This window comes from Mus musculus, chromosome 4 (assembly GCF_000001635.26).
Source record: "Mus musculus strain C57BL/6J chromosome 4, GRCm38.p6 C57BL/6J".
NCBI classification, from domain to species: Eukaryota; Metazoa; Chordata; class Mammalia; order Rodentia; family Muridae; genus Mus; species Mus musculus.
In genome coordinates, this window is record NC_000070.6 from 83,478,200 (window position 1) to 83,501,767 (window position 23,568).

Below are 23,568 nucleotides of genomic sequence, written 5' to 3' on the forward strand. Positions count from 1 at the left end.
AGTAATAAAGCAATGTCGTCTTTCTAAAGGTGAGTGCTGTGTCCACTCTAGATCAATTATGTTTTTTTGGTTTTTCAAGACAGGGTTTCTCTGTGTAGCCCTGGCTGTCCTGGAACTCACTCTGCAGATCAGGCTGGCCTCGAACTCAGAAATCCGCCTGCCTCTGCCTCCCAAGTGCTGGGATTAAGGCATGCGCCACCACTGCCCCGCTTGAATCAAAATATTTTAAGTCCATTTTGAAATAAAAATATCATTAACTTTAAAAGCCTTTTAATTCTTTAAATATATCCTCATTTCTTTGATATTAACTCATTTTCTTCATTAGCCACCTTTGTTAGTATGGTGCTAGGGAGTGAATCTATAGCCTCCTGCATTATAGGCAAATACTGTACCAAGAATTGTAATCCCAGCCCAACATAAAATCTTTTTTCCCCCAAATGGCTTGTTTTATGTGTATTGGTATTATGTGTGCATGATGTCTGATGAGGGCTTCAGATCCCCTGGAACAGGAGTTACAGACCCTTGTGGCCCTCAAGTGGGCGCTGGAATTGACCTCTGGGAGAATAGCCAGTGCTCTTAACGACTGAGCCATCTCTCCAGCTCCAACAGTAACCAACTTCATTTCAAATTAACCAAATCTGTAACAGTTGAATTCCAAGCCTATAGAGATCAATTAGGGCATAATACTCAGTGGTAAGAGCAAAGCCCGGGGTACGATCCTCAGCACTGAAAAAGAAAAACCACAAAATACACACACTACAAAAGTTCTATTTTTAAGTACCGTGAAAGTAGTCTCCTCTTCAGTATTTAAGGGTTGGGGTGGTGGCTCGGAGCGCGAGCACATGGTTAGTACAGACACAGCCAAAGGATAGATTCCCAACAACTCAAAGGAAAGATTTAACCAGCTGTGAGTCATAGAAAACTACAGAATATAAAGTCTTTTAAAATCAGAGTCAATTTTAAGCCAAAAAGTCCTAAAAAAAAAAATGCCTCCTCACAATTATCGTGGGTCTCAGACTCAGGACAAGGGTCTGATATGCATATTTTACATAACCTGGCCCCCAGTTTCTCCTAGCATCCCTGAGTCCTTACCAGGAAAAGCCACCCCGAACCGTGCCCATTGCAGCCCCTCCCACGGAGGCTCTTCCCTATGCAATGCAGAATCTCACTTCTCTCTCTGCTCCCTCGCTCCCTTCTCTCTTTTCCCCCCCATGGCAACTTCCCCAGCCTTGTCCTTGGGGCCAGTGGAATGTTCTATCTGCATGTATATCTATGTGCTGGAAGAGAGCAACTTCCCAAGGAGCCTGTGTTTATATACTCTAATCTGGCTTAAATTGGCTCATTTCACCCACGAAGAAATAACTTATCAATTAAGATGACTCAAAACCTTGCGTGCATCACAATCACCGACTGGAGAGGCCTGTTAAAAAATCCCTGAGCCCCACACCTATGACTCTCTCTGTCCAGGGGAGGCCCTAGGGACAGTTTTTCAACTACAGTTCCACACCATGCAAATCCAAATCCCTACTCTGATACAAAGTACAGTTTCTCTTACAGACCCCTTTCCCTACTGAATGTCTCCAAATTGTAAACCATTACCCTAAAAACAGAAATTCAGCATTTCTTTTCATTAGGTCTTTTGGAGACAGGGTTTCTCTGTGTAGCCTTAGCTGTCCTGGAACTCACTCTGTAAACCAGGCTGGGCTCAAACTCAGATCTGTTGGTGTCTGCCTTCCCCAGGGAGCTTTTTTTTTTTTTCTCTTTAAGATTTACTTTATGTATATCTGAGTATTCTATCTGCATGTATATCTATGTGCTGGAAGAGAGCATCAGATCTCATTACAGATGGTTGTGAGCTACCAAAGGGTTGCTGAGAATTGAACTCAGAACCTCTGGAAGAGCAATCTGTGTTCTTAACCCCTGAGCCACCCATCATCTCTCCAGCCCCCAGGGAGCTTGTCCTATTTTCATATACAAAATATATGTGAACCCAACTCAAACTGAACATTGTGAAGGCCAATCCAATCGAAGATACAAAACTGTGTTTTTAAAAACTACAGGCCAGGCAGTATTGGCACATGCCTTTAATCCCAGCACTCCAGAGGCAGGAGGAGCTCTCTGAGTTCAAGCCCATCCTGGTGTACAGAGGAAGTTCTAGGATGGCCAGGGCTACACAATGTTAAATAAAACAAACAAACAAAAAAATTTATGTGGCCAGGTATGGAATCCCAGCACTCAAGAAGCAGAGGCAGGTGGCCTACAGAGCAATTTCCAGGACACCCAGGGCTACACAGAGAAACCCAGTCTCAAAAATTCAAAAAAGCAAAACAAACAAACAAACAAAAAAATGTAAGGTCAAACAATACCATTAACACAAAATGTCCTTAAGTGGTAATTACAGATGGTAATTAGTACTGTGTAGGGCTAGGGAAAGAGAAATGACCTTAGTGGAAAAGGGCACAACTATACTAAAATCCAATGAAATATATCAAAGTAAAATTGACTGCGTACTTTAAACATTGTGCAATATAAATCACATCTCAGTAAGTTTACCAAATTATGTGTAAGTTTAGAAAGTAGAGAAGCAGGAAACAGAAATTAAACCAAATGTTGCCACTTTTATATCACTCTTAAGGACAGAGTGAAAAATAACTAAATAGACAGCTCTGTCAGAGGGCTCAATGCCCAGCAGCTGCCGGAGAGCTCTGTTCCAGATCTGACACCCTCACACAGACAAAATGTACAGGCAAAACACAAAATGAACATATATACGAAAAAAGAAAAGTCCAAAAAATAGTGATAATTGAGATCTCCACAACTGCATTTCGTCTCAGTTAAACATGCTATTCTACAGAAAATATAGTCCAACTCACGTAGATTATACAGTGCAAGGAAAACTATTCAGCTCTAGGCATCTACGACTATAAGCCTTGGCAGTTAGTCGAGACAGCCTCCAAAGCAATTTCATGTAGTTACAAGGAGCAAAACAGTTCAACATGCAGCTGTAATCTCGCACAATATTAATTTCCTTCATCCCATCAGTTCTCTAGCTATATATCCACCTGGGGCAGCAGGTCAGCTTGGCTCTGGGAGTGACCAGACACACAAAGGGCACTCTGTCTGGCTTCTCTCTTCTGAGCTTCCCACCACCTGTGTGGCTCCTGAGACCAGGCCTAAGCAGCATTGGGCAATCCTTATTTTACTAACAAGAATATGCAATGCCGGGGTTGGTGAGATGGCTCAGCGGTTAAGAGCACTGACTGCTTTTCCAAAGGTCCTGAGTTCAAATCCCAGCAACCACATGGTGGCTCACAACCATCTGTAACAAGATCTGATGCCCTCTTCTGGTGTGTCTGAAGACAACTACAGTGTACTTACATATAATAAATAAATAAATCTTTTTAAAATTAAAAAAAAAAAAAAAAAAAAGAATATGCAATGCCTGGCTACTTTCATCTATCAGTCTTGGCATTATTTCAAGCCTAACTTTTTTTGATCATGTTAATTACCTATTCCATTAATTTATTATTTTTAACTTTTTTAACCTTTGAAAATGTCATACATGTACACAGCATGTTTTGATCAATCACATCTACCCCTCACTCCCGCCTTCAACTTCCCTTTAATTCTCACTAAGGTGTAGCACTTTAAATAAGGATGGGGAGAGGGGGCTTTAATCCCAGCACTTAGGAGGTAGAGGTAGGTAGATCTCTTTGAGTTTGAGGCCAGCCTGGTTTGTAGAGTGTAACAGGACAGATACTGGAGAAATCCTGTCTCCGTAGGGGCGGGGGCAGAGGTAGGGAGTCAGGCAGGCATGGTGGCACAATGGCAACTGGGTCTATATAGTAAGTTCTATCTCAGTAATACAGAATGACATTCTATCTCAAACAAACCAAAGAGCTCCTGGCATTAAACGGGAAAGTACATTTTACAATTTTTAAGGAAGCTTAAAGGGCTTGACTTTTTAAGTTTTCTATTCCAGTCCAGGTATGGCATTTTATCTCCAAACATAGGAGGCAAACAACAAGTTGATCTCCATGAGCTCAGGCTAGCTCATCTCTATGAGCTCAGGCTAGCCGGGTCTCATTGGAACATCCTAGGGCAACCAGGGCTACAAGAGACTATGTCTTTAAAAATATAAGTTTTTAATTTCATTGTCACATCCCACTTAAATTTTGAAATTTCTACTTGCTTTTTGTTTTATACCTAACTTCTGCAAGTTAACTGTCATTTCAGCTTAAAGCTAGCAGGACTTACGTCTCATGGGTTCCAAAAAAGAAAATGGGTAGTTTGTTTGTGGGTGGTTTTACAGCTCCATCAGGAACTTCATCTACCTGTAAGAAAGGAAAGTCAGATCTTACAAACCTTAGTACACCTGAGTGAACTCAGAGTAAAGAGCCCCAAATATGTCTAACACAGGATCAACCCATTTTACAGTTTATTGTAATAGAGCCCGTTTCCCTCCCGGCCCCCAGATCAGCTCCATTGAAAATGACCATTTATACTAATTTATGTTCTGCCATGTGACTGGTTTCCTCTGCTCTGGTACCATGTGTCTGTCTGTCTCCCATCTTCCCAGTGCTCTATCCCAGTCTTCTTTCTGCCTCCATATGTCCCACCCTCTAGTCTACCCTTTCCCATAGGCCTTAGAGATTTTAATTGACAGGTGATATATCCATACACAACACAGAAGATAATTCTCTCTACAACTCATAATCTCAAACAAGATCTAAAAAGCAAGGTTTTTTTTCCCCCAGAATTCATTTGGTGTCAAAACTGGTCCTGACATCAAGACCCTTTTCTTTTACGTAACTGTAACATTTTGATCATTGTTTTTCTGGAGAAGTACAAAGGTTATCACTGCCTGCTACTCAAAATCATCCCAGACGCAATACCTACTGTGATTAGCTTCCCTTCCTAAAATCTGCAGTTACTTCATTCTTAAAACAAATTTGACTGACGACAAACATTTCCTATATGGAGTGTGGAGCTGGTGTGCAATCCTGCAGGAGAGCTGTTCAAACAGTAAGCGCAATGAGAGGCAAGGGCAGGGCTCAGGGGTTAGGAGCGCTTGCAACTCTTCCAAAGCATCTGAGTTCAGTTCTCAAGCCCCGTATGCTCACCTAACTCAGGCTCCTGGAGTAGGCGCGGGGGGGGGGGGGGGGGAGATCACCTCTAGTACTCACATGCATGTGGTACACACACACACAGATGCAAACATACACAGAGGAGAAAATAAGGAACATAAAGGCAAGCAGGATCCAAAACTGAAGGCATTAATTCCCAGTGTTTAAAGAACATTGAAAGGAAGTATTAGGTGTTGTTAATTAACAATTCTATTTCAATTTGTACAAGTTAAAAATAAATGATGGGATATGAGATGTCACCCTTACAGTTGAGACCTTAAATATTTAAATACTCTTAAATTCTCTACAGCAAAGATTAAGAATATCTAAGAATGAAAAAACATGTAAATCTTTTGGGGGGACAGGGTTGGAGGAGTTTCTCTGTGTAGCCCTGGAACTCACTCTGTAATTCTTAAAGTATGTAAAAACCAAATTCAGCTGCTTCTAAGAAAAAGAAAACAAGGGAAAAAAGACAAAAATGTCCTATCCCAATCCAGATGAACTAATCACAAGTAGAACTTGTCACTGGAGAGACGGCTTAGTGGTTAAGAGGACCCTGGTTCAGTTTGGTACCACACAGCAGCTCCTGACAGTTTTTTTCATAGTCTCAAGTTATGGAAGTGGTGTAGACACACATGCAGGCAAAACACCCAAAACACAGAACTTTAAAAAATTGTTAATTTTGAAGAAAAAAAGAGGAAAATGATTCTCCAAAGGCTATTTTCACTTTTACCAGCAACAACTCTTAGCCTGTAACATACTGCAAGAGGTAAGAAGACAATTTAAAAAAGATCTTATTTAATTAGATGTAGGTGTGTGTGCCTGCACATGGCTGTGTGCAGAGTGCAGGTGGTGACACTGCCCTGTCATCACAGACAGATCACTGTGGATGTGAGCTGCCTGAGATAAGTGCCGAATTAGGTCCACCGAGCAGCGAGTCCTCTTAACCACGGAGCCATTTCTCTAGCTGTCAAAGTCAGAAAAAAATTTAAAGTATTTACACCTGGCCTCTAACTACATTGGGGCATGGAACTTAGAATATGAGTATCAGATAACCATGATTTTTAACAGCTCAAAATCAGGATACCTAGAATCATCAAGTGTCTCTTGGGGGCCTTGAAACCTTCCCAAGCCTAGCGAGTCTTCTGTAAAGTTGAAAGGCAGTGTTTTCCAAGTGCATGACTATGTAAGAGCAGCAGGATAAAGAAATTCAGCTTTAGGTCACTGCCCTAAAGACGTTTGCAACATATGTAACGGTCAAAGCACACACACAGCAGTAATTTACAAGTTTTCCTATAGGAAAACAAGAACACCAATTATATAGACAAGGCTGAGGATTAAGGCTCTACCAAACAAGGTACCCCAGGAGGATGGGAAGTTAGGGAGCAGTCTAAGTCAGTACTCATACACAGCTGTCAGAACCCAACGATGGAATTCATTATTTTTAAGTAATACCTTTCAAAGATTAAATTAGTTACGTGCATAAAAAAAATAGCCAGGCAGTGGTAGTGTACGCCTTTAGTCCCAGCACTCCAGAAGCAGAGGCAGGTAGATCTCCGAGTTTGAAGCCAGCCTGGTCTACGAGTGAGTTCCAGAACAATCAGCGCTACACAGAGAAACTGTCTTGAAAATGAAAATAAAAAATAGGTTGTATGAAAAAATAATTACAATTTTAGAACATGAGTCTATTTTTGAGTTTATCTAATAACCTTCTTTAAGTCTTATCTATAGTATTCTGAACCTTGACACCATTATAAACTAACAAAAAAAACCTATTTTTTTTTTCCTGAAAATGGAGCTCGGCTGTTTAATGTAACATCTTGAGCCCTTAGGACTTCTCCAGTTAGGTTAATCCAGTGTCCGGTCTACTTCTCCCTTTGGCTATGGAGAACAAAAAATGGAAAACAACATCTTCAAGGTCATAAAGCCAAAGACTGTGAATCTAAAGATCCAAATGAGCCGCCAACTGCAAATCGGTACGAAGCAACCTAAACCACAGCTGACATGCAAGGGCTTGGAGTCTGCATTTTTCGTTGACGCTTTGTATTTTGTTCAAAATTCCAAATTTTAAGGAAATGTCATGATTTCAACTCACAAAAATCCTACTTGATGATTTCGCCTCAATGAAACGTTAATTGAATGTCATCCCCAAAAACTGCTATATAGAACACCTGTCAGAGACTCAAAAAGGGAAACCGCCGCGGATATGAAGGAAAACCTAGAATTTTACAATTGTACGTGAGTATACAGAAAAAAAAAAAAAGAAAGAAAGCTAAAATGAAAGGTTCCAAGTAACGGTAAAGAGAAAAGGAGAGGAAGGACTGAAAGGAAGCCGAGAAGAAACGATGGGAGGCAGGCCGCACCGCTACACCGGGGCTACAAATCACTTACTCGAGCTGGCCAATGAGGATAACCTTTCATCTTGGCGAAGATGAGGTCTCCAGGTTTGAAATCGCGAGTCATGTTTGAGGGGCGACGCCGGGAGTCCCAAGACCAGAAGGGGGAGCAGCGCAGCCGCGATCAGGAGATGCGAGAGCACAGACGCGAGCTGGGACTGGCGGGCCCGCGGGCGGGGGAGGATGCCTCGGGGTGTCCCGACGCGCCTGCGAGGGACAGCAGGGAGGGCGGTTAAAGCGCAAACCCCAGGGAGGGGCCGCGGGGAGGAGGGCAGGGGGAGGGGAGGCGGCGGAGGGGGAGGGGGAGCCGCCTGCGCGCCTCCTCGGACAGAGCGCGGCCTCGGCCCCGAGCAGCGCCGGGGCCTGCGGTCGCGGCCACCTGAGGCAGGGATGCTGCCCGCCACCCGGCCGCCGGCCTCCCACCCCGGCGCTCCCAGGGCTTTTCCCACGGGCCGCAGCCCACGAGGGAGGGGCGCGGCGGGGAGAGGAGGGAGGCTGCGAGCGCGGCCGCCCGCTTCCCATCCGCGCCGAGCGGGGGCGGGGCGGCTCTCACCTGCCGGGCGGCGGCGCTGGGGCTGCGGGGCGCGCTGGCCGCTCCTGCCCACGTCCACGCCGGCCACCTGCGCCACCAGCTGCCGCAGAGGCGTCTCAACGGCTCCGAGCTGCAACCGCCACCGCCACCGCCACCGCCGCCGATGTCGCTACGCCGCTCCCGCGCGGCTCCCGCTCGGCGCCCGCTAGCGCTGGGCCGTACCAAGTGCTCGCGCAGGCACGGGTGGCGCTACAGCCGCCGAGCGTCGTGGCTCGGGAGCTGAGGGCCTGAGTCCCCTAGAGCCCACAGGTGCCCCTGGTTGCGACCAATTGCAAGCAGATGCCGTGGGAGGGGAGGGAGAGGGGAGGCCCGGAGAGAGGCACGCGGGAGCTGTCCCTCTCCTCCACCCCCCCCACGGCTGGCACAGTGGTCGCGCCCGGCCCGCCCCTGCTGGCTGCTCTGCGTGTGTGTATTTGTATGTGTACTGTATGTAAAAGACGGGGAGGGAGGAAACGATTGTTGTGGACCCGGTTTGGGGGCGGGTATCCGGGCCTGTAGCCCACGGCTGCATGTTTAAGAGAATGTGGCAGCCCAAGGTGCTTGTTCTCGCATCCTTCTCCTTGGTGCGAGTACTGTAGTGCTCCTGCGCAGTTTACATCATCCCCAAAATGAAGAGCTGTGCAAAATCCCAGAGATGAAATTGGAATATGAAGCAGTTGCAGGGTGTGCACCTTGTAGGCCTCTTACACCTCGCAGAATGGGCTTTGCAGTCTCCTTTTCTTGGGACTGAAACATGAGAAAGCCCTATTTCATTTCCCTGATATTTCAACCGCGGAGAACCGTTAACGAAAACACAATCCCATTGAATGCAAAACGTCAAGGATATAAAACAATGACAGAGAAAGCGTAGTTAGCTTGTTAGTTAGGATGTGGATTTGGGCCCAATCTAAATTTTAGCCCTGCACTTAAAATTCTATTTCCCTAGAAAAGTGATATATATGGTGGTAGGTGATACAGGAGAGAAGAGTTACTAACACCTAAATATTTCATCATTTAAAATTCTCTTAAAGGGTATTTAAAGGTGAACTTATTTTTGATCCTTTAGCCAGTGGATGCTTTTAATATTTTGTAATACACCTTCTGAAATGGGTTGACTTTTACGATCTTTACTCTAGCAGAACTAATATTATTTATCCATTAACATCCAGGTTCCCAATAAGTAAGGATGTGGCAAATTAGAAGACATTAAAGTATTAAGAAAAAATAAGTCTTTTGTTTCATCCTTCATTGAATCTCTCCAAAATCCTGTTTAGAATAGAGCACTGTTTGGTGTTGAATATACAGCTAGGAACAAGATTAGGTATTTCCTATATCAAACAGGCTAAAAATATTAAAGATATTAAGAATATTAAAATGTGTAAGCAATAATACTGCTTTAAATAAAGACTCACAGCTGAGACTCAGGAAGAGCTTTGTTTGAATAGGCAAAAATTCAGGGCTTTATTTATAAAAGGAATATTGCATGTCTTTAAAAGGAAATCTGGCACCCCAATGTTAAATGCCTAGCAAGCAGGCCACTGTAGATGTGCATCGTGCAGAGGGCTCCGCATGGAGCTAAAAGAAAGAAAGGAAATTATTGGTGATATGTCTTCAAGCTTCTCACCGTGAATCTTAGGTTGTGTGCTTTGGGGGCTATCCAAGGTTGCATGGTAAGAAGGGGGATAAAACTGATTGCTTAAAACTGGATGCTTGGCGTTTCAGTGCAGATGTGAGCAGAGGGAGCCCTTTTTTTATGTGACTGTTGATTAAGAAGGGAAGAAAAAAAGGTGGAGGAGCACAACTAAGTAATTACAGAAATGGTCGTCAGCTAAATCATGGACCTGAAAGAACAGAAAGCTGTCTTAAAGGGAAGTCTCTAATCCCAAGTCACCCAGCTATCGTGTGTGTGTGTGTGTGTGTGTGTGTGTGTGTGTGTGTGTGTGTGTGTGTGTGTGTGTACACCTCCCCCTCCCATTGTCTCCAACTCCATAAGGCTTTGAAACTCCAGTTGTGGTCAGACTCCACATCATGGGCTTCACCTGAGGCCTTGTGAGCAGCTCAGCTCAGCCCCCCCCCCCCCCCCCCCCCCCCCCCCCGTCTACTAATCTACATTTTTAACAAGATATCCCACATTGGTTTTTTTTTGGGGGGGGGGGGGGACACTGCCTATGGAGATCAGGAGACAACACCTGGGTCTCTTTCTACCACGTGGGTCCCATGATTAAATTCAGGTCACCAGTAAAACTCAGGCTAGAATATGGAAATTAGAGGCCAACCTGTAGGCAAAGCTCTCTCTGAAAGAGAGAGACACATAAAGAATATCACAAGAAGATCTATAATTCTATTAGGAGATACCTTGTGTTAGTGCTAAATAGCCATGCCAACAACTAACAGAGATGGGTACTGTGAGTGGGGATAATTGGGAAATTAAAAAAAAAAAAATTTTTTTAAGGGAAGTGGAAATGCACTTGATGTATTAGTAGTGAACCAATGTGATACACTCTCTAGCTGCACATTTTGACAATGTCAGTTAGAAATTGTCTGAAACAACTGGAGACACCTTTTAAATCAAGGCAAAACAGGTGGTGATTTAAGCCCCCAGAGAACAAAGGGCCAGGATCCCTGAGAACAACAGTTCTGAATCTAAGTGGGGGGGGGGGGAGGGAGAAGGGGGGGAGGGAGAAGGGGGGGAGGGAGAAGGGGGGGAGGGAGAAGGGGGGGATGGAAGTGGCTGGGTGTGTTTAAGCCACTGGCAAAGCTTTGTTTCTCCCCCACAGGAGAAAGAATACACTTTCCAGAACTGTAACCAGCTAGCCAGAGAGAGACAGACCAATTTAAATGTGCTGAGACAAAACCCAAGCAAATTTCTTCCCATTCTACAGATGAGCAAGCAGCCTCCTAGACGTTAAGCAACTTGCCCAAGGACACTTGGAGTCAAGGCACCCGAGCCAGCTTGTCGCACTTCTGTTCTCTGCACTACACACACCCTTTTGTGATTTTTTACAAGCCCTCTAGGTTACACAGGAAGGTTGGAGGCTGCAGATGAATGAGAATGGCCTATAATTAGAAAAAGATGCTGGAAGTAGACGCAGCCTAGTTCTCTTATTCCAGCTTCAAATTCCCTCCCAATCTCTGGAGACCCACCCCATTCCCCAGCTGGTCCTCTCGACCAGCCCTTCTGTTTAACTCTTCATGGGCCTAAATGACTTGACCCAAAAAGCACACCTAAATGTCATCTACAAATGGCTTAATCTTTTTGTATTTATAATCTTCCTAGTCTTTAAACTACTTAGAACAAAAGTACAGGTGAGGAACTTAACATTTTTTTCCCAAGATGGAGTTACTGAGTGAATAGCAAGAATAGACAGATGATGAGCCCTGACAAAGTTCTAATTCTTTAGGGTCAGGGGCTGATTGCTCTTCCAGAGGTCAAGTCCCAGCAATCACTTGGTGGCTCACAACCATCTATAATCAGTTCTGATGTATCTGATGTTCTCTTCTGTCAGGCAGGCATACATGCAAATTGAGCACTCATATGTAAATAAATCTTAAAAACAGAAAAGAAAACAGACCACAGGACACATGAGGCTGCGGCCTAGGCTCCTCAGTAAGTCGAGGCCTCAGCGCTTCTCAACCTGTAGGTTGGGACCTGTACAGGGGTCACATATCAGATATGCTGCATAGAAGATATTTATGTTATGATTCTGAACAGCAGCTGGATTGCAGTTATGAAGTAGCAAAGAAAATAATTTTATGGTTGGGGGTCATCACAGAATGAGGAAGTGTATTAAAGGGTCACAACATTAGGAAGGTTGAGAACCACTGGGCGGAAGGGTCACAAGTTAGAGGGCAGCCTTTACTTAGCAGGCAAGAGACCTGGGATTCAATCCTAAGGGCAGGAAACAAGCAAACCAAAGTGAAGATATTCATATTTGATTTTATATTCTCATCATATACTTAAAGGTTGTCCTTTAAAAACACTTTTTTTCCCTCTACAAATCATTTAATAGAACTAAATATGGCTCAATTGTTAAAAGTTCTTGCTGCTCTCCCAGAGGACCTGAGTCCAGGCATACATACATACACATACATACATGCATACATACACATATATACATACATACATGCATGCACGCATACACATACATACACATGCATGCATTGCATGCATACATACACATACATGCATGCATACATACACATACATACACACATACATGCATGCATACATACACATCCATACATGCATACATACACATACATACATACTTCTTTAAAAATAAGATCTTCAAATATATGTGAGGGTCACAGAGGCAGAACATAACAAGGTAGTCATAACAATGGGTGGTTTTAATAGCTTTTTTGAGACAAAGGTAGGGTTACAAGATGATCATAACAATGTTTTAAAACAAAGACAAGGTTGCCATTTCCTGGAACAGGCAGTACAGAACCATTTGTAGTTAAGGTTACAGGTGGGGCATAGCCCAGTCCTTGAGAAACAGGTTTAATCATAATCATAAGGTTTAATCACGTTAGGAATGAACCTAAGTTGTCGTTACTATAAGATGGCTCTTAAGTCTAAGACAGAAGCAGGCTTGGCCATCATTATACATTGTATTTCAATCTCATGTCAAGAGTTTAATGAGAAGTTAGCAAATACATTATTTGTTTAATGTCTTTTTTTTTTTTTTTTTTTGGTTTTCCAAGACAGGGTAGCCCTCACTGTCCTGGAACTTACTCTGTAGACCAGGCTGGCCTCCAACTCAGAAATCCACCTGCCTCTGCCTACCAAGTGCTAGGATTAAAGGAGTGTGCCACCACTGCCCGGCAATATCCTTTATTTTAAACAAAGAGCTATTAGTCAAAGATGCCCTAAATGTAGTCAAGGCTTTTCTCCCTCATAAGGACAAATTTGGAAGTTCACCCTTAGGTAGAGAAAAACCAAAATGGATCAGCTCATGAGGCAGTGCTTAGAAGGACTGCTGAGCTGATGGGCCAATCAATGATCAGAAGACAGCTGCCTGTAGATGGGCGGCTAAGATGGCAGCATGTCTAGATGTTCAGGGGATACGCTGGAAAGAAGCTGGACAGAACAGGTATTACCAGGTCCCCTGTGGGAGCCACCATAGCTGCCCCAGTGGATTCTTCTTTTTAAATAACCTGGGCTGAGTATAATGACACACATCTTTAATTCTAGCACTCTAGAGGCAAATGCCGGAGATCTTTGTGAGTTCAAGGCCAGTCTGGTCCACACAGTGAGACCATGCCTCAGAATTAATTAATTGGATCACTCTTGTCCCAGGCATTGGGCTCCTTCCCTGCTTCTCCGTGTCCAGCTTTACTTAAGACTTCTCCTCTCCACCCACAGATGCCCGGTCTGCTTCCGTCCGTTTTCTGTCTTTCATTGTTTCCTGAACTCTTTCACATGTTCCCACTGGCTTCCCAGTTTTGATTCTTGAGAATTCGCTTTAAAAGTAAAATCTTTCTCCAGTCTGGTCTATAGTCTGCGTGCCTGATGATGTCTCTTGTTTTGTTCATGTTCTTAAGTCTCCTAAGTCAGTGTGCTTTCTGATAATACAAATTAAAATGTGTGAATTGAGTAAAGGGAATCTGAAAAATAATGAGTTGACGTTACACAACTATTTTAAACATAGGATACCTTTAAGAAGCTGTGAATATAGTAATTTGCCGTTGAGTTTTTCAGGGAGGATTTTAGCATCCATCCTATGGGTGTTTGTTTGTTTGTTTGTTTGTTTTGGGGGGTTGTTGTTGTTTTGGGTTTTTTTGTTTTTTTTTTGGTTTTTCGAGACAGGGTTTCTCTGTGTAGCCCTGGCTGTCCTGGAACTCACTCTGTAGACCAGGCTGGCCTCGAACTCAGAAATCCACCTGCCTCTGCCTCCTGAGTGCTGGGATTTAAAGTGTGTGCCACCACGCCTGGCTCATCCTATGGTTTTATGTGCGTGTTTTGGAGACAAAGTCTATGTGTTCCAAGGTAGCCTTGAACTAACTATGCATCTAGGGATCATCCTGCCTTTGCCTCCTGAGTGCTAGCATGGCAGGCATGCACCACTAGGCCTAGTCTAGTTCAAAGTCCTTTAATGGTAGAACTCTGTTGTTTTCCTGGGAAACTTTCATGTAGGACCAGTGATGGTAGAGCATATTGTAGCACATTTTGGCGATACACCTTTTCAGCTTGGTGATACACAGGACACAGACCTCTGGGCTTTTGTAGCTAAACACAAAGAGCTTTATTTAATTTTTAGATTTTTAATGATTTTTGCAGGGTGTGGTGGCACACAACAGTAATCCCAGCATTTGGGAGGCAGAGACAGATGGATCTCTATGGGTTCAGGGCCAGCCTGGTAACAGAGTAAGTTCCAGGACAACCAGCTAAGTATAGAGACCCTGTTCCTGTGAGGTAAATTCATTAGGTGAACAGCTAAATAAACTGTGTTGTGTCCACACAAGGGAATGCCATTTAGTGCTGAAAAGAAATGAGCTATCGATCTGTGAGAAGACACAAGGAAACCAAAGTCAGTTACGAAGTGAAAGAAGGCAGCATCTTGACCCTCCTTTAATTTCCCAGTGCCAGGAATGAAAGCCAGGGACTGTGAATACCAGGCCAGCGGGCTCCATCACCATCCCAGTAAACCTATCCTAAGGGCTGTGAACCATGATTGCAGCTATGTGGTGTTCTGAAGAAAAAAAAAAAAGAGTCAAACAGAACAACTCTGGAGAAAGTAAAGAAAGATCCATGAGAGCCTACGGTTGTAGAAATGGAGGATGAAAAAAGAAAGAAAAAAAAAAGAAATAAAGATGAACAGGGGGATGCAGGATTTTTAGGGCAGTGACACTTTTCTGTGTGGTATTGTAATGGTGTCTACAAGTCATTAAAAATGATGGAAACCAGGGCCGGAGAAATGACTCAGTGGTTAAGAGCACTGACTGTTCTTCCAGAGGTCCTGAGTTCAATTCCCAGCAACCACATGGTGGCTCACAGCCCTCTGTAGTGGGATCTGGTGCCCTCTTCTGGTATGTGTCTGAAGACAGTGACAGTGTACTTTATACAATAAATAAATAATCTTTTAAAAAAAGTGTTGGACACCAAGGGAGAATCATAATATAAGTCATTGTTTGAGGGTAGTGTGAGGGAACAGAGAGAGAGACAGACAGACAGACAGACAGACATGATGACCTTGAATTCCTGATTCTTCAGCCTCTACCTCCCAAAACTAGGATTAGAGGCATGTTATCACCATACACAGCAGTGAATTTTTAAGAGATTATTTATTAACTTATTTATTATTTTAAAATTTTCCTTGTGTGTGTACATGCATGTGCGCTCTTAAATGAGTGGAGAAAAGAGGCCAACTTGTAGGAGTGGGGTCCCTCCTTCCATAAGGTAGGGCTAGGAGTCAGATGCGCATCAGGCTCAGGGGCAAGCACCTTTATCTGCTGAGCCATATCGCTGGCCCTACAACGTTATTTCTTTGTGAATAGATTTTCATTCTCACCAAAATATTCTATGCACATAGAGCATCCTCCTACCTACATTTGCTACCAGAGTGTTTTGTTAATTATGATTGCTAATCCTACGCTGACATGCTACTTATATTATGATTCTCCCTTGATGTCGAACATTTTTAGTGACTCTTAGACACTGTTACAATACCACACCGAAAAGTGTCACTGCCCTAAAAATCCTGCATCCCCCTGTTCATCTTTATTTCTTTTTTTTTCTTTATTTTTTCATCCTCCATTTCTACAACCGTAGGCCCTCATGGATCTTTCTTTACTGTCTCCAGAGTTGTTCTGTTTGACTCTTTTTTTTTCTTCAGAACACCACATAGTTGCAATCATGGTACACAGCCCTTAGGATAGGTTTACTGGGATGGTGATGGAGCCCGCTGGCCTGGTATTCACAGTCCCTGGCTTTCATTCCTGGCACTGGGAAATTAAAGGAGGGTCAAGATGCTGCCTTCTTTCACTTCGTAACTGACTTTGGTTTCCTTGTGTCTTCTCACAGATCGATAGCTCATTTCTTTTCAGCACTAAATGGCATTCCCTTGTGTGGACACAACACAGTTTATTTAGCTGTTCACCTAATGAAGGATATCCTGTTTGCTCCACGCCTTACTAATTATGAATAAAGCTAGTGTAAATACCCGAGTACATTTTTCTGTGTAAGCATGCATTTTTAACTCCTTACTGTGAATACAAAAGAGTGTGATTCCTGCTTCATAAGTGTGTATTATTTAGTTTGTAGGAAAGTGCTAATCTGTTTTCTGAAATAATCGCATCATCGTGTATTCCTGTCATCTGTGAATGAGTACTCCTGTTGGTACAAATTCTCTACAGAACTTTGCGTTGTCGGGATTTGGGACCTACCAATGTAATGGTATTTCACTGGTTTGTTTTTTACTCTTACTTTTAAAAATATAAGTATCTCTGTCTTGTTATTAGGTTTTCCACAGTGATTAGTAGAAAACTTCAGCTTAAATATAGCTATTTTCAAGATTTATTAACCTAGAATAACATGAAAATTAAGAGCTTTCAAAAAACTGAGTTCATGTACAAAGTAGTTGAAATGGATCTTTACATTTTCTATATATATTAATTACCTTGCTGGAGCTGGGGCAGTAGCGCAGTTAGTAAGGTGCTTGCTGTACAAAGGAGATTGTGATTTCAATCCCCGAAGCCCATGGGGGAAAAGCTGTATCCAGAGCTGGGGAGGTAGCAGAAAATTCCTAGGTCTAGCCTAGACTTCTTGGAGAGCCCCAGACCAGTAAGAAATTCTGTCCCAAAAAATAAGAGGCATGTTTCCTAAGGAATGACACCCGAGGTTGACCTCTGGCCTCCATGTACAGACCTGTGAAACACACACATGCCTGTGAAACACACACAGAGATACACAGACCTATACACACAAAATCAGTTTCAATTTACATTAGTATAGATTTTTTTCTTTCCCCCCTTTTCTCTCTCCTCCTGCTCCCTCTCTCTCCCTTCCTCTCCTCCTTCCTTCCTTCCTTTCTCTCTCTCCCTATCTTTCTTTCCTTCCTTATTTCTTTTTTCTTTCTTTCTTTCTTTCTTTTTTTCTGATCCTCCTGCCTCAGCCTTATGGACTTCAGGTGCACATCACAACATGGAATTCCATACGTGTAGCTTGTTAACATATTTTGTAAATGTTTCGGTTTTGGAGGTTTGAAGGTTTTGCTGTTGTTGCTCTTCTTTAAGTTAGCCTGAAGTGGTGGAACACACCTTTAATAGCAGCAGCTGGGAGGCAGAGGCAGGAGGATTTCTGTGAGTTCACACTGATCTACTCAGTGAGTTCCCAGTCATCCAGAGCTACACAATGAGATCCTGTCTCAACAAGTGTGAAGGTCAAAGGGCAATTCCTTCTACCACGTGGGACCCAGCAGTCAGCTGAGGTTGTCTTTGGTTATTAGAATTGCTTCTGGGCAGCCCCAGTAGATAGGTTTTGTTTGTTTGTTTGTATTTTTTTTAAAGAGAGCAAGTAAAGGGTAGGACATTGGAGGATGTCAAGGGAGAATAGGGAAGGGGTAAGTGATGTGGAGACATATATACATACACACACACACACACACACACACACACATATATATATATATATATGGAGAATTTTTTTTTTAATTTCAAGACAGGGTTTCAATTGTGTATCAGCCTTGGCTTTCCCGGAGCTCGCTCTATAGACCAGGCTGATCTCCAACTTGAAGAGATCGTTTACCTCTACCTCCTGAGTGCTGGGATCAAAGGCACATGCCACCATCGCCCAGATTTAAAAGAAGATTTTAAATAAAAATATTAAGTGCAACTATTTAGATGGTCTATAATTTCTTACCTAATTTGGGTGTTTTGCGACTTATAATCAGACAGGTGGGGACTTTTGTTTGCTTGATTTAAATATTTATGTTTCAGTGTAGATGAGTGTTTTGTTGCATGTATTTGTACTACATGAATCGTTGATGCCCATGGAGGTCAGAAGAGGGTTTCAGGCAGCAGGAACTGGGGTTATAGATGGTTGTGAACTACCATGTTGCTGCTAGGATTCAAACTCCAGTTCTCTACAAGAGTGACAGCTAGATGGCTCATTAGATGGGTTTTTAAACCTGTGTGTGTGTGTGTGTGTGTGTGTGTGTGTGTGAATATGTGTGTGTGTTATGTTTTTAAAAATCAGTGACAGGTTCTATCCTCCTGGACCACAACTAAATGTAGTATTGGTGCTTCTTGAGTATCTCTGTAGTTTTGCATATTTTAGTTATTGTAAATATATATATTATATTGTGATAATAAAGCATAGGTTTTCCTCATTATTTTAAAATTAGCATGCTATTCACTATAAGCAAATGTGAATTTTATTTCATTTTCATATGGGTATATACACACTGATCCTGTTTATCCCATATTCCTTTCTCATCCCTCTTCTATCTCCTCTACTTTCAGATGGGTTTTGTGTGTAATTATATAGGTATTATATGTATACATACATACATGTTCATAAGGGAGGGTGCAGGCATGCTTATGAAGGCCAGAGGTCAACTTCAGGTGTCTTTCTCTATTGTTGTGTGTGTGTGTGTGTGTGTGTGTGTGTACACGTGCACACACGGACCCAGGAAGCAAAGTCATGCTGTCCGGCTTGGCAGCAAGTGCCTCTGCCACTGAGACATCTTCCTGCCTTCCACGGTACTTTCTGAGACAGTTTCCTCACTGAACGTGGAGCTCACCCACTAGGCTAGCTAGCCGAGCTCCAGGGTTCCTCTGGTTTGGTCTCCCCAGCCCTGGGATTCCAGAGTCACTTTGCCCATCTTTGTTTTGTTTTACATGTGTGTTAGTGGTCTGAATTCAAATTCTTGTGTTTGTGTGGCAAGAATGTCATCAACTGAGCCATTTCCCCAGTCCTTCAGATGTTTTTTGTTTGTTTGGTTGGTTTGGTTTGGTTTTGGTTTTGGTTTTGGTTTTGGTTTTGGTTTTGGTTTTGGTTTTGGTTTTTTCAAGACAGGGTTTCTCTGTACAGCCCTGGCTGTCCTGGAAATCACTTTGTAGACCAGGCTGGCCTCGAACTCAGAAATCCATCCGCCTCTGCCTCCCGAGTGCTGGGATTAAAGGCGGGTGCCACCACGCCCAGCTTCAGATGGGTTTTTAATAACACTTAGTCACCATAGCTAATCAAATAGTGTGGTGGTTTGAATGAATGGCCTCCCTCGGCTCATGTATTTCAGGGATGGAAGTCTGAGAGGACTACCAGGTAGGTGTGGCCTTTACGGAAGTGTGTCTATCACTGCGGGTGGTTTTCCAGGTTTCAAAAGCCCATGTCAGGCTCAGTTCTTTCTGTCTGTCTGTATCTGTGTCTGTGTCTGTGTCTGTGTCTGTGTCTGTGTCTGTGTCTGTGTCTGTGTCTGTGTCTGTGTCTGTGTCTGTGTCTGTCTCTGTCTCTGTCTCTGTCTCTGTCTCTGTCTCTTTATAGCGCGTAGTGACTGCTCTAGTACAATGTTACCTACAATGTTCCCTGCTATGATAATAATGGACTAACACCTCTGAAACTGTAAGTAAGCCCTAAGTTCAATGTTTTTTTTTTTTCATTTTCATAAGAGTTGCACTGTCTGGCTGGAGAAATGGCTCAGCAGTTACGAGTACTGACTGCTCTTCCAGAATTCAATTCCCAGCAAACACATGGTGGCTCACAACCATCTGTAATGGGATTCAATGCCCTCTTCTAATGTGTCTGAAGACAGCTACATATACTCATACATAAAAAAAAAAATGAATATATATTTAAAATTGCAATTGTCATGGTGTCTCTTCACAGCAATAGAATAATGAGTAAGACAAATAAGATATATAATAGATTTTGATAAAGTATTCATCATCGAAATTGCTTCTGTTAAGCAGATGTGTTTTAGCCAAGGAATAATATTTAGTAACTATATCAAAATACTTACTTATAGTTTTTCATTTGTACCAATAATTTGATAAAGAATATAAGAAGCTGGAGAGATGGTTAAGCAGTTAAGAGCACTTGATATTTTCCAGAGAACCCATGTTTAATTCACAGTATCTAACTTTGGCAGCTCACAAGTGTCTATAGCTCCAGCCCCAGAGAATCTGATGCTTTCTGGCCTCACAGGCACCTGCATACATGTGGCAGACACATAGATACATAAACTTTAAACAAAAATTCTAAAAACGTAAATTTCATCTTGTCCATATGTTTAATTAAAGGGGAAAATGTGTGTGTGTTTCAGCCTAGCAGTTAGTATATATTTAAATTTTTTTATCACATATTAGACATGTTTTAACATGTTGCAAGATAAGAGTAATCTAAAGGTTAGCTAGAAAATGTTATAAAAGTTTGAAATTTATTATGATTTTAGAATACATTCCATTTGACAGAATCACATTTTTATCCTGGATTTGAACGGACATACTTGGAAACAGTAATCTTGGGAACTTCCCAGATATTTGTTAGAGTCAAAGTTTGCTAACTGAGCATCCAAAGCAGTGAATAAAGAGGACGGTGAGGGGCTGGAGGCAGCCCAAGTCCAGTTCCCAGTTCCCACATGGCAGCCCACAGCTGTCTGTAGCTCCAGGTCCAAGGGCTCCAATGCCATCTTCCAACCTCTGCAGGTCCCAGGCATGCATGTGCAAAGTGCCCATAACACAGAAAATAGAATCACTGAGAAGAATAATTTGCTTAAAAGGAATGAGGAAACACTCTAATAGCTAGATTTCTTGTCAGTATTGTGTCTACTCTGCTCTTGTGAGGGCCTCTTCTACTTTTATATAATTTGAGAGGTGGAAGAGACAGTACTGGACCATAGTCTGCTGTTCTGGTAGGCCATACGTGCTGATAAAGAGATAAAAATCACAAGTAGTCGGGCGTGGTGACACACGACTTTAATCCCAGCACTCAGGAGGCAGAGGCAGGTGGATTTCTAAGTTCGAGGCCAGCCTGGTCTACAAAGTGAGTTCCAGGACAGCCAGGGCTGTACAGAGAAACCCTGTCTCAAAAAATAAAATAAAATAAAATAAAAAATCACAAGTAAAAGTCTAAAAGTCCAATTAATACTGTAAGCCTAGGTTTTACAAACTTCTCGTTTTTTTGTGACAAGGGTGACTGGTTCACACTTCCTATGTCACCAGGGATGACCTTAAACATCTTTCTTCTTGCCTCTACTTTCCAAGTGCCGGGAAAACATAAATAAAACAACACAGCCCTTTTCATGCTGTGGTAGAAATGGAACCCGGGCCTTCATTTGCCTTCTCTGTATAAACTCTACCAACCCAGCTACATTCCCAGTTCCACAAACTTTAATAATGAATATCCGGAGCCAGATATGGTGTGGCCTCCATCCCCAATCCCAGCACGGAGGAGATTGAGACAGAAGGATCCTGAACTGTATAGACAGTTCATAGTGGGTGGGTGGTGGCGTAAGCTTTTAGTCTTAACACTCTGGAGGCAAAGGCCGGGCAGATCTCTGGATTTGAGGCCAGCCTGGTCTACCGCACGTGTTCTAGGACAGCCAGGGCTACACACAAACGCCCTGCCTCAAACAAACCAAACAAAGCAACAAAAAAAGTATAGACAATTCAAATTCAATAATATATCCTATTGCTTTTCCATGGAGCTGTGCTTACACTCAACTGGCCGTTCCTTATCTTACTTTTAACTGTTTGTTTTTATGCATGTGTGTCTGTGTTCATATGAAGGTAGGTGTCTGCTAAGGCCAGAGCTTGGAGCTAGAGTTATATGACACTGTGAGCTGCCTGACATGGGGGCTGCGAACCCATCTTGAATCCTCTGCAAGAGCAGTACCACTTCCTAACTCCTGAGCCATGTCTCCAGGCACCTCTTTGATTTCAGTTTATGACAAAAGAATGTTTTCCCAGAACCAAGACTCCTTCCCCCCCTCATACCATCTCTATCTGATGTCAGCTAAAATATAACATTGGCAATTTTTTTTTTTTTTTTTTGGTTTTTTTTCGAGACAGGGTTTCTCTGTGTAGCCCTGGCTGTCCTGGAACTCACTCTGTAGACCAAGCTGGCCTCGAACTCAGAAATCCACCTGGCTCTGCCTCCGGAGTGCTGGGATCAAAGGTGTGCGCCACCACGCCCGACTCCTGAGAAGGACTCTTGATCAGCAACGAATTTCTATAGTAAAGTAGCAGTCTCCAGGTTCAGGAAAGAGCCCCTATCCGCTGCAGGAACACTTCACTTGTATCTTCATCCTCCGCTTCAACTGAGTGGGCGTGTCTGTTCCATTGATTGGCTGTCCATCAAACAGGAATCTGAGCTGCGGAGTTCACTAACCTTGTCGTTCACAATGGGCTTTCATTGCTTTACTAAGTGGTTCAAGCTTCTTGGATCTTAAATTGCACCACAGAACCATCCGGCCCCACTACCTTCAAAATAATATGATCGTTGTTCTCAGGCTCTGCTCCTCCCTTGGGGTTCTTGTGCAGCTGGGAGTCTCCTCAGCTGCATCTTCACAAAAGAGGTTGGAGGTCCTCACTGAGGGAGCATAGCAGCACTGGGCGGAGGTGGGGGGTGGGAGAGGTGGGAAGGATGGGGGTGGGGGTGGGGTGGGAGGGGTGCGCAAGGGAGCATCAGGCAGAGGGCGCTGCGATTTGCGACTCCTCCTCTCCGCCTTGTGCGCATGAGCATCCTTTACATTTTAATTTTTTTAAAAAAATACATTTTAAAATCTTATTATGGAAAGCGTTGCAAATAAGAAGCACCACACGCTTAGATTCGGGATTTTTTAAAGGAATGGTTTAATTAAATGAAATATTCAACAATTAGGCTTTTTAGTTGATAGTATCAGATTCATAGGAGGTGGGGTGGAGAGTTGTTTTGTTTTTGAGACAGTTCACTCTCTAGCCCTGGCTCTTCTAGAATTGGCTGTGTAGATAACACCGGTCTGGAAACTGCTGGGATTTGCTGGGCCTTGCAATATGCTACCGTACCCCACAACCCCATCCCACCGTGTGTGTGTGTGTGTGTGTGTGTGTGTGTGTGTGTGTGTATGCTTGTTGTTGTTTTGTTTTCATGGCTGGTGTTTTTCCCCTTGAGACCTGCCTTATCTAGTACCTTGGCTACTCCGGCTTACTGTACGTGTTTGTGTGTGGTGCTTGGCAGTAAGTCTAGTGCCCTGTATGTACTAGTCAAGCATTCTACCACTGAGCTGCATTTTCAGCCCTTTCCTCTACACTTTTTTACTTTGAGACAGTCTCAGGAAATTCCCCAGGCTAGTCTTGAACCTGCTCTTATATACCAGACAAGCCTGTGATTTGCCTCGATCCTCTGAGCAGCTGGGATAATAGACTTTGGCCACTGAACCCAGCTTTCTGCTTGCTCTTTTTGTTTTGTCTTGTTTTGTTTGTTGCTCTTGTTGTTGTTGTTTTGAGAGGTAGTATTTCTCTGTATAGCCCTGACTGTCCTGGAATTACCTCTGTA

General features: G+C 43.2%; 1 protein-coding gene across 4 annotated transcripts in view; it reads right to left on the bottom strand.

The window, feature by feature from the left end:
- The window catches only part of Psip1 (PC4 and SFRS1 interacting protein 1), a 30,784-nt gene extending 22,520 nt beyond the window's left edge, over window positions 1–8,264 (bottom strand). For all 4 annotated transcript variants that reach the window (NM_133948.6, NM_001355203.1, NM_001290527.2 and 1 more), the window contains exons 1-3: window positions 8,076–8,264; window positions 7,518–7,729; window positions 4,258–4,334 (exon numbers count right to left, since the gene is read on the bottom strand). In NM_133948.6, the coding sequence (NP_598709.1) occupies window positions 4,258–4,334; window positions 7,518–7,589 (149 nt within the window). In that variant the 5' untranslated portion in view covers window positions 7,590–7,729; window positions 8,076–8,264. The remainder of the gene's footprint in view (window positions 1–4,257; window positions 4,335–7,517; window positions 7,730–8,075) is intronic.
- Window positions 8,265–23,568: the final 15,304 nt, after the last annotated feature.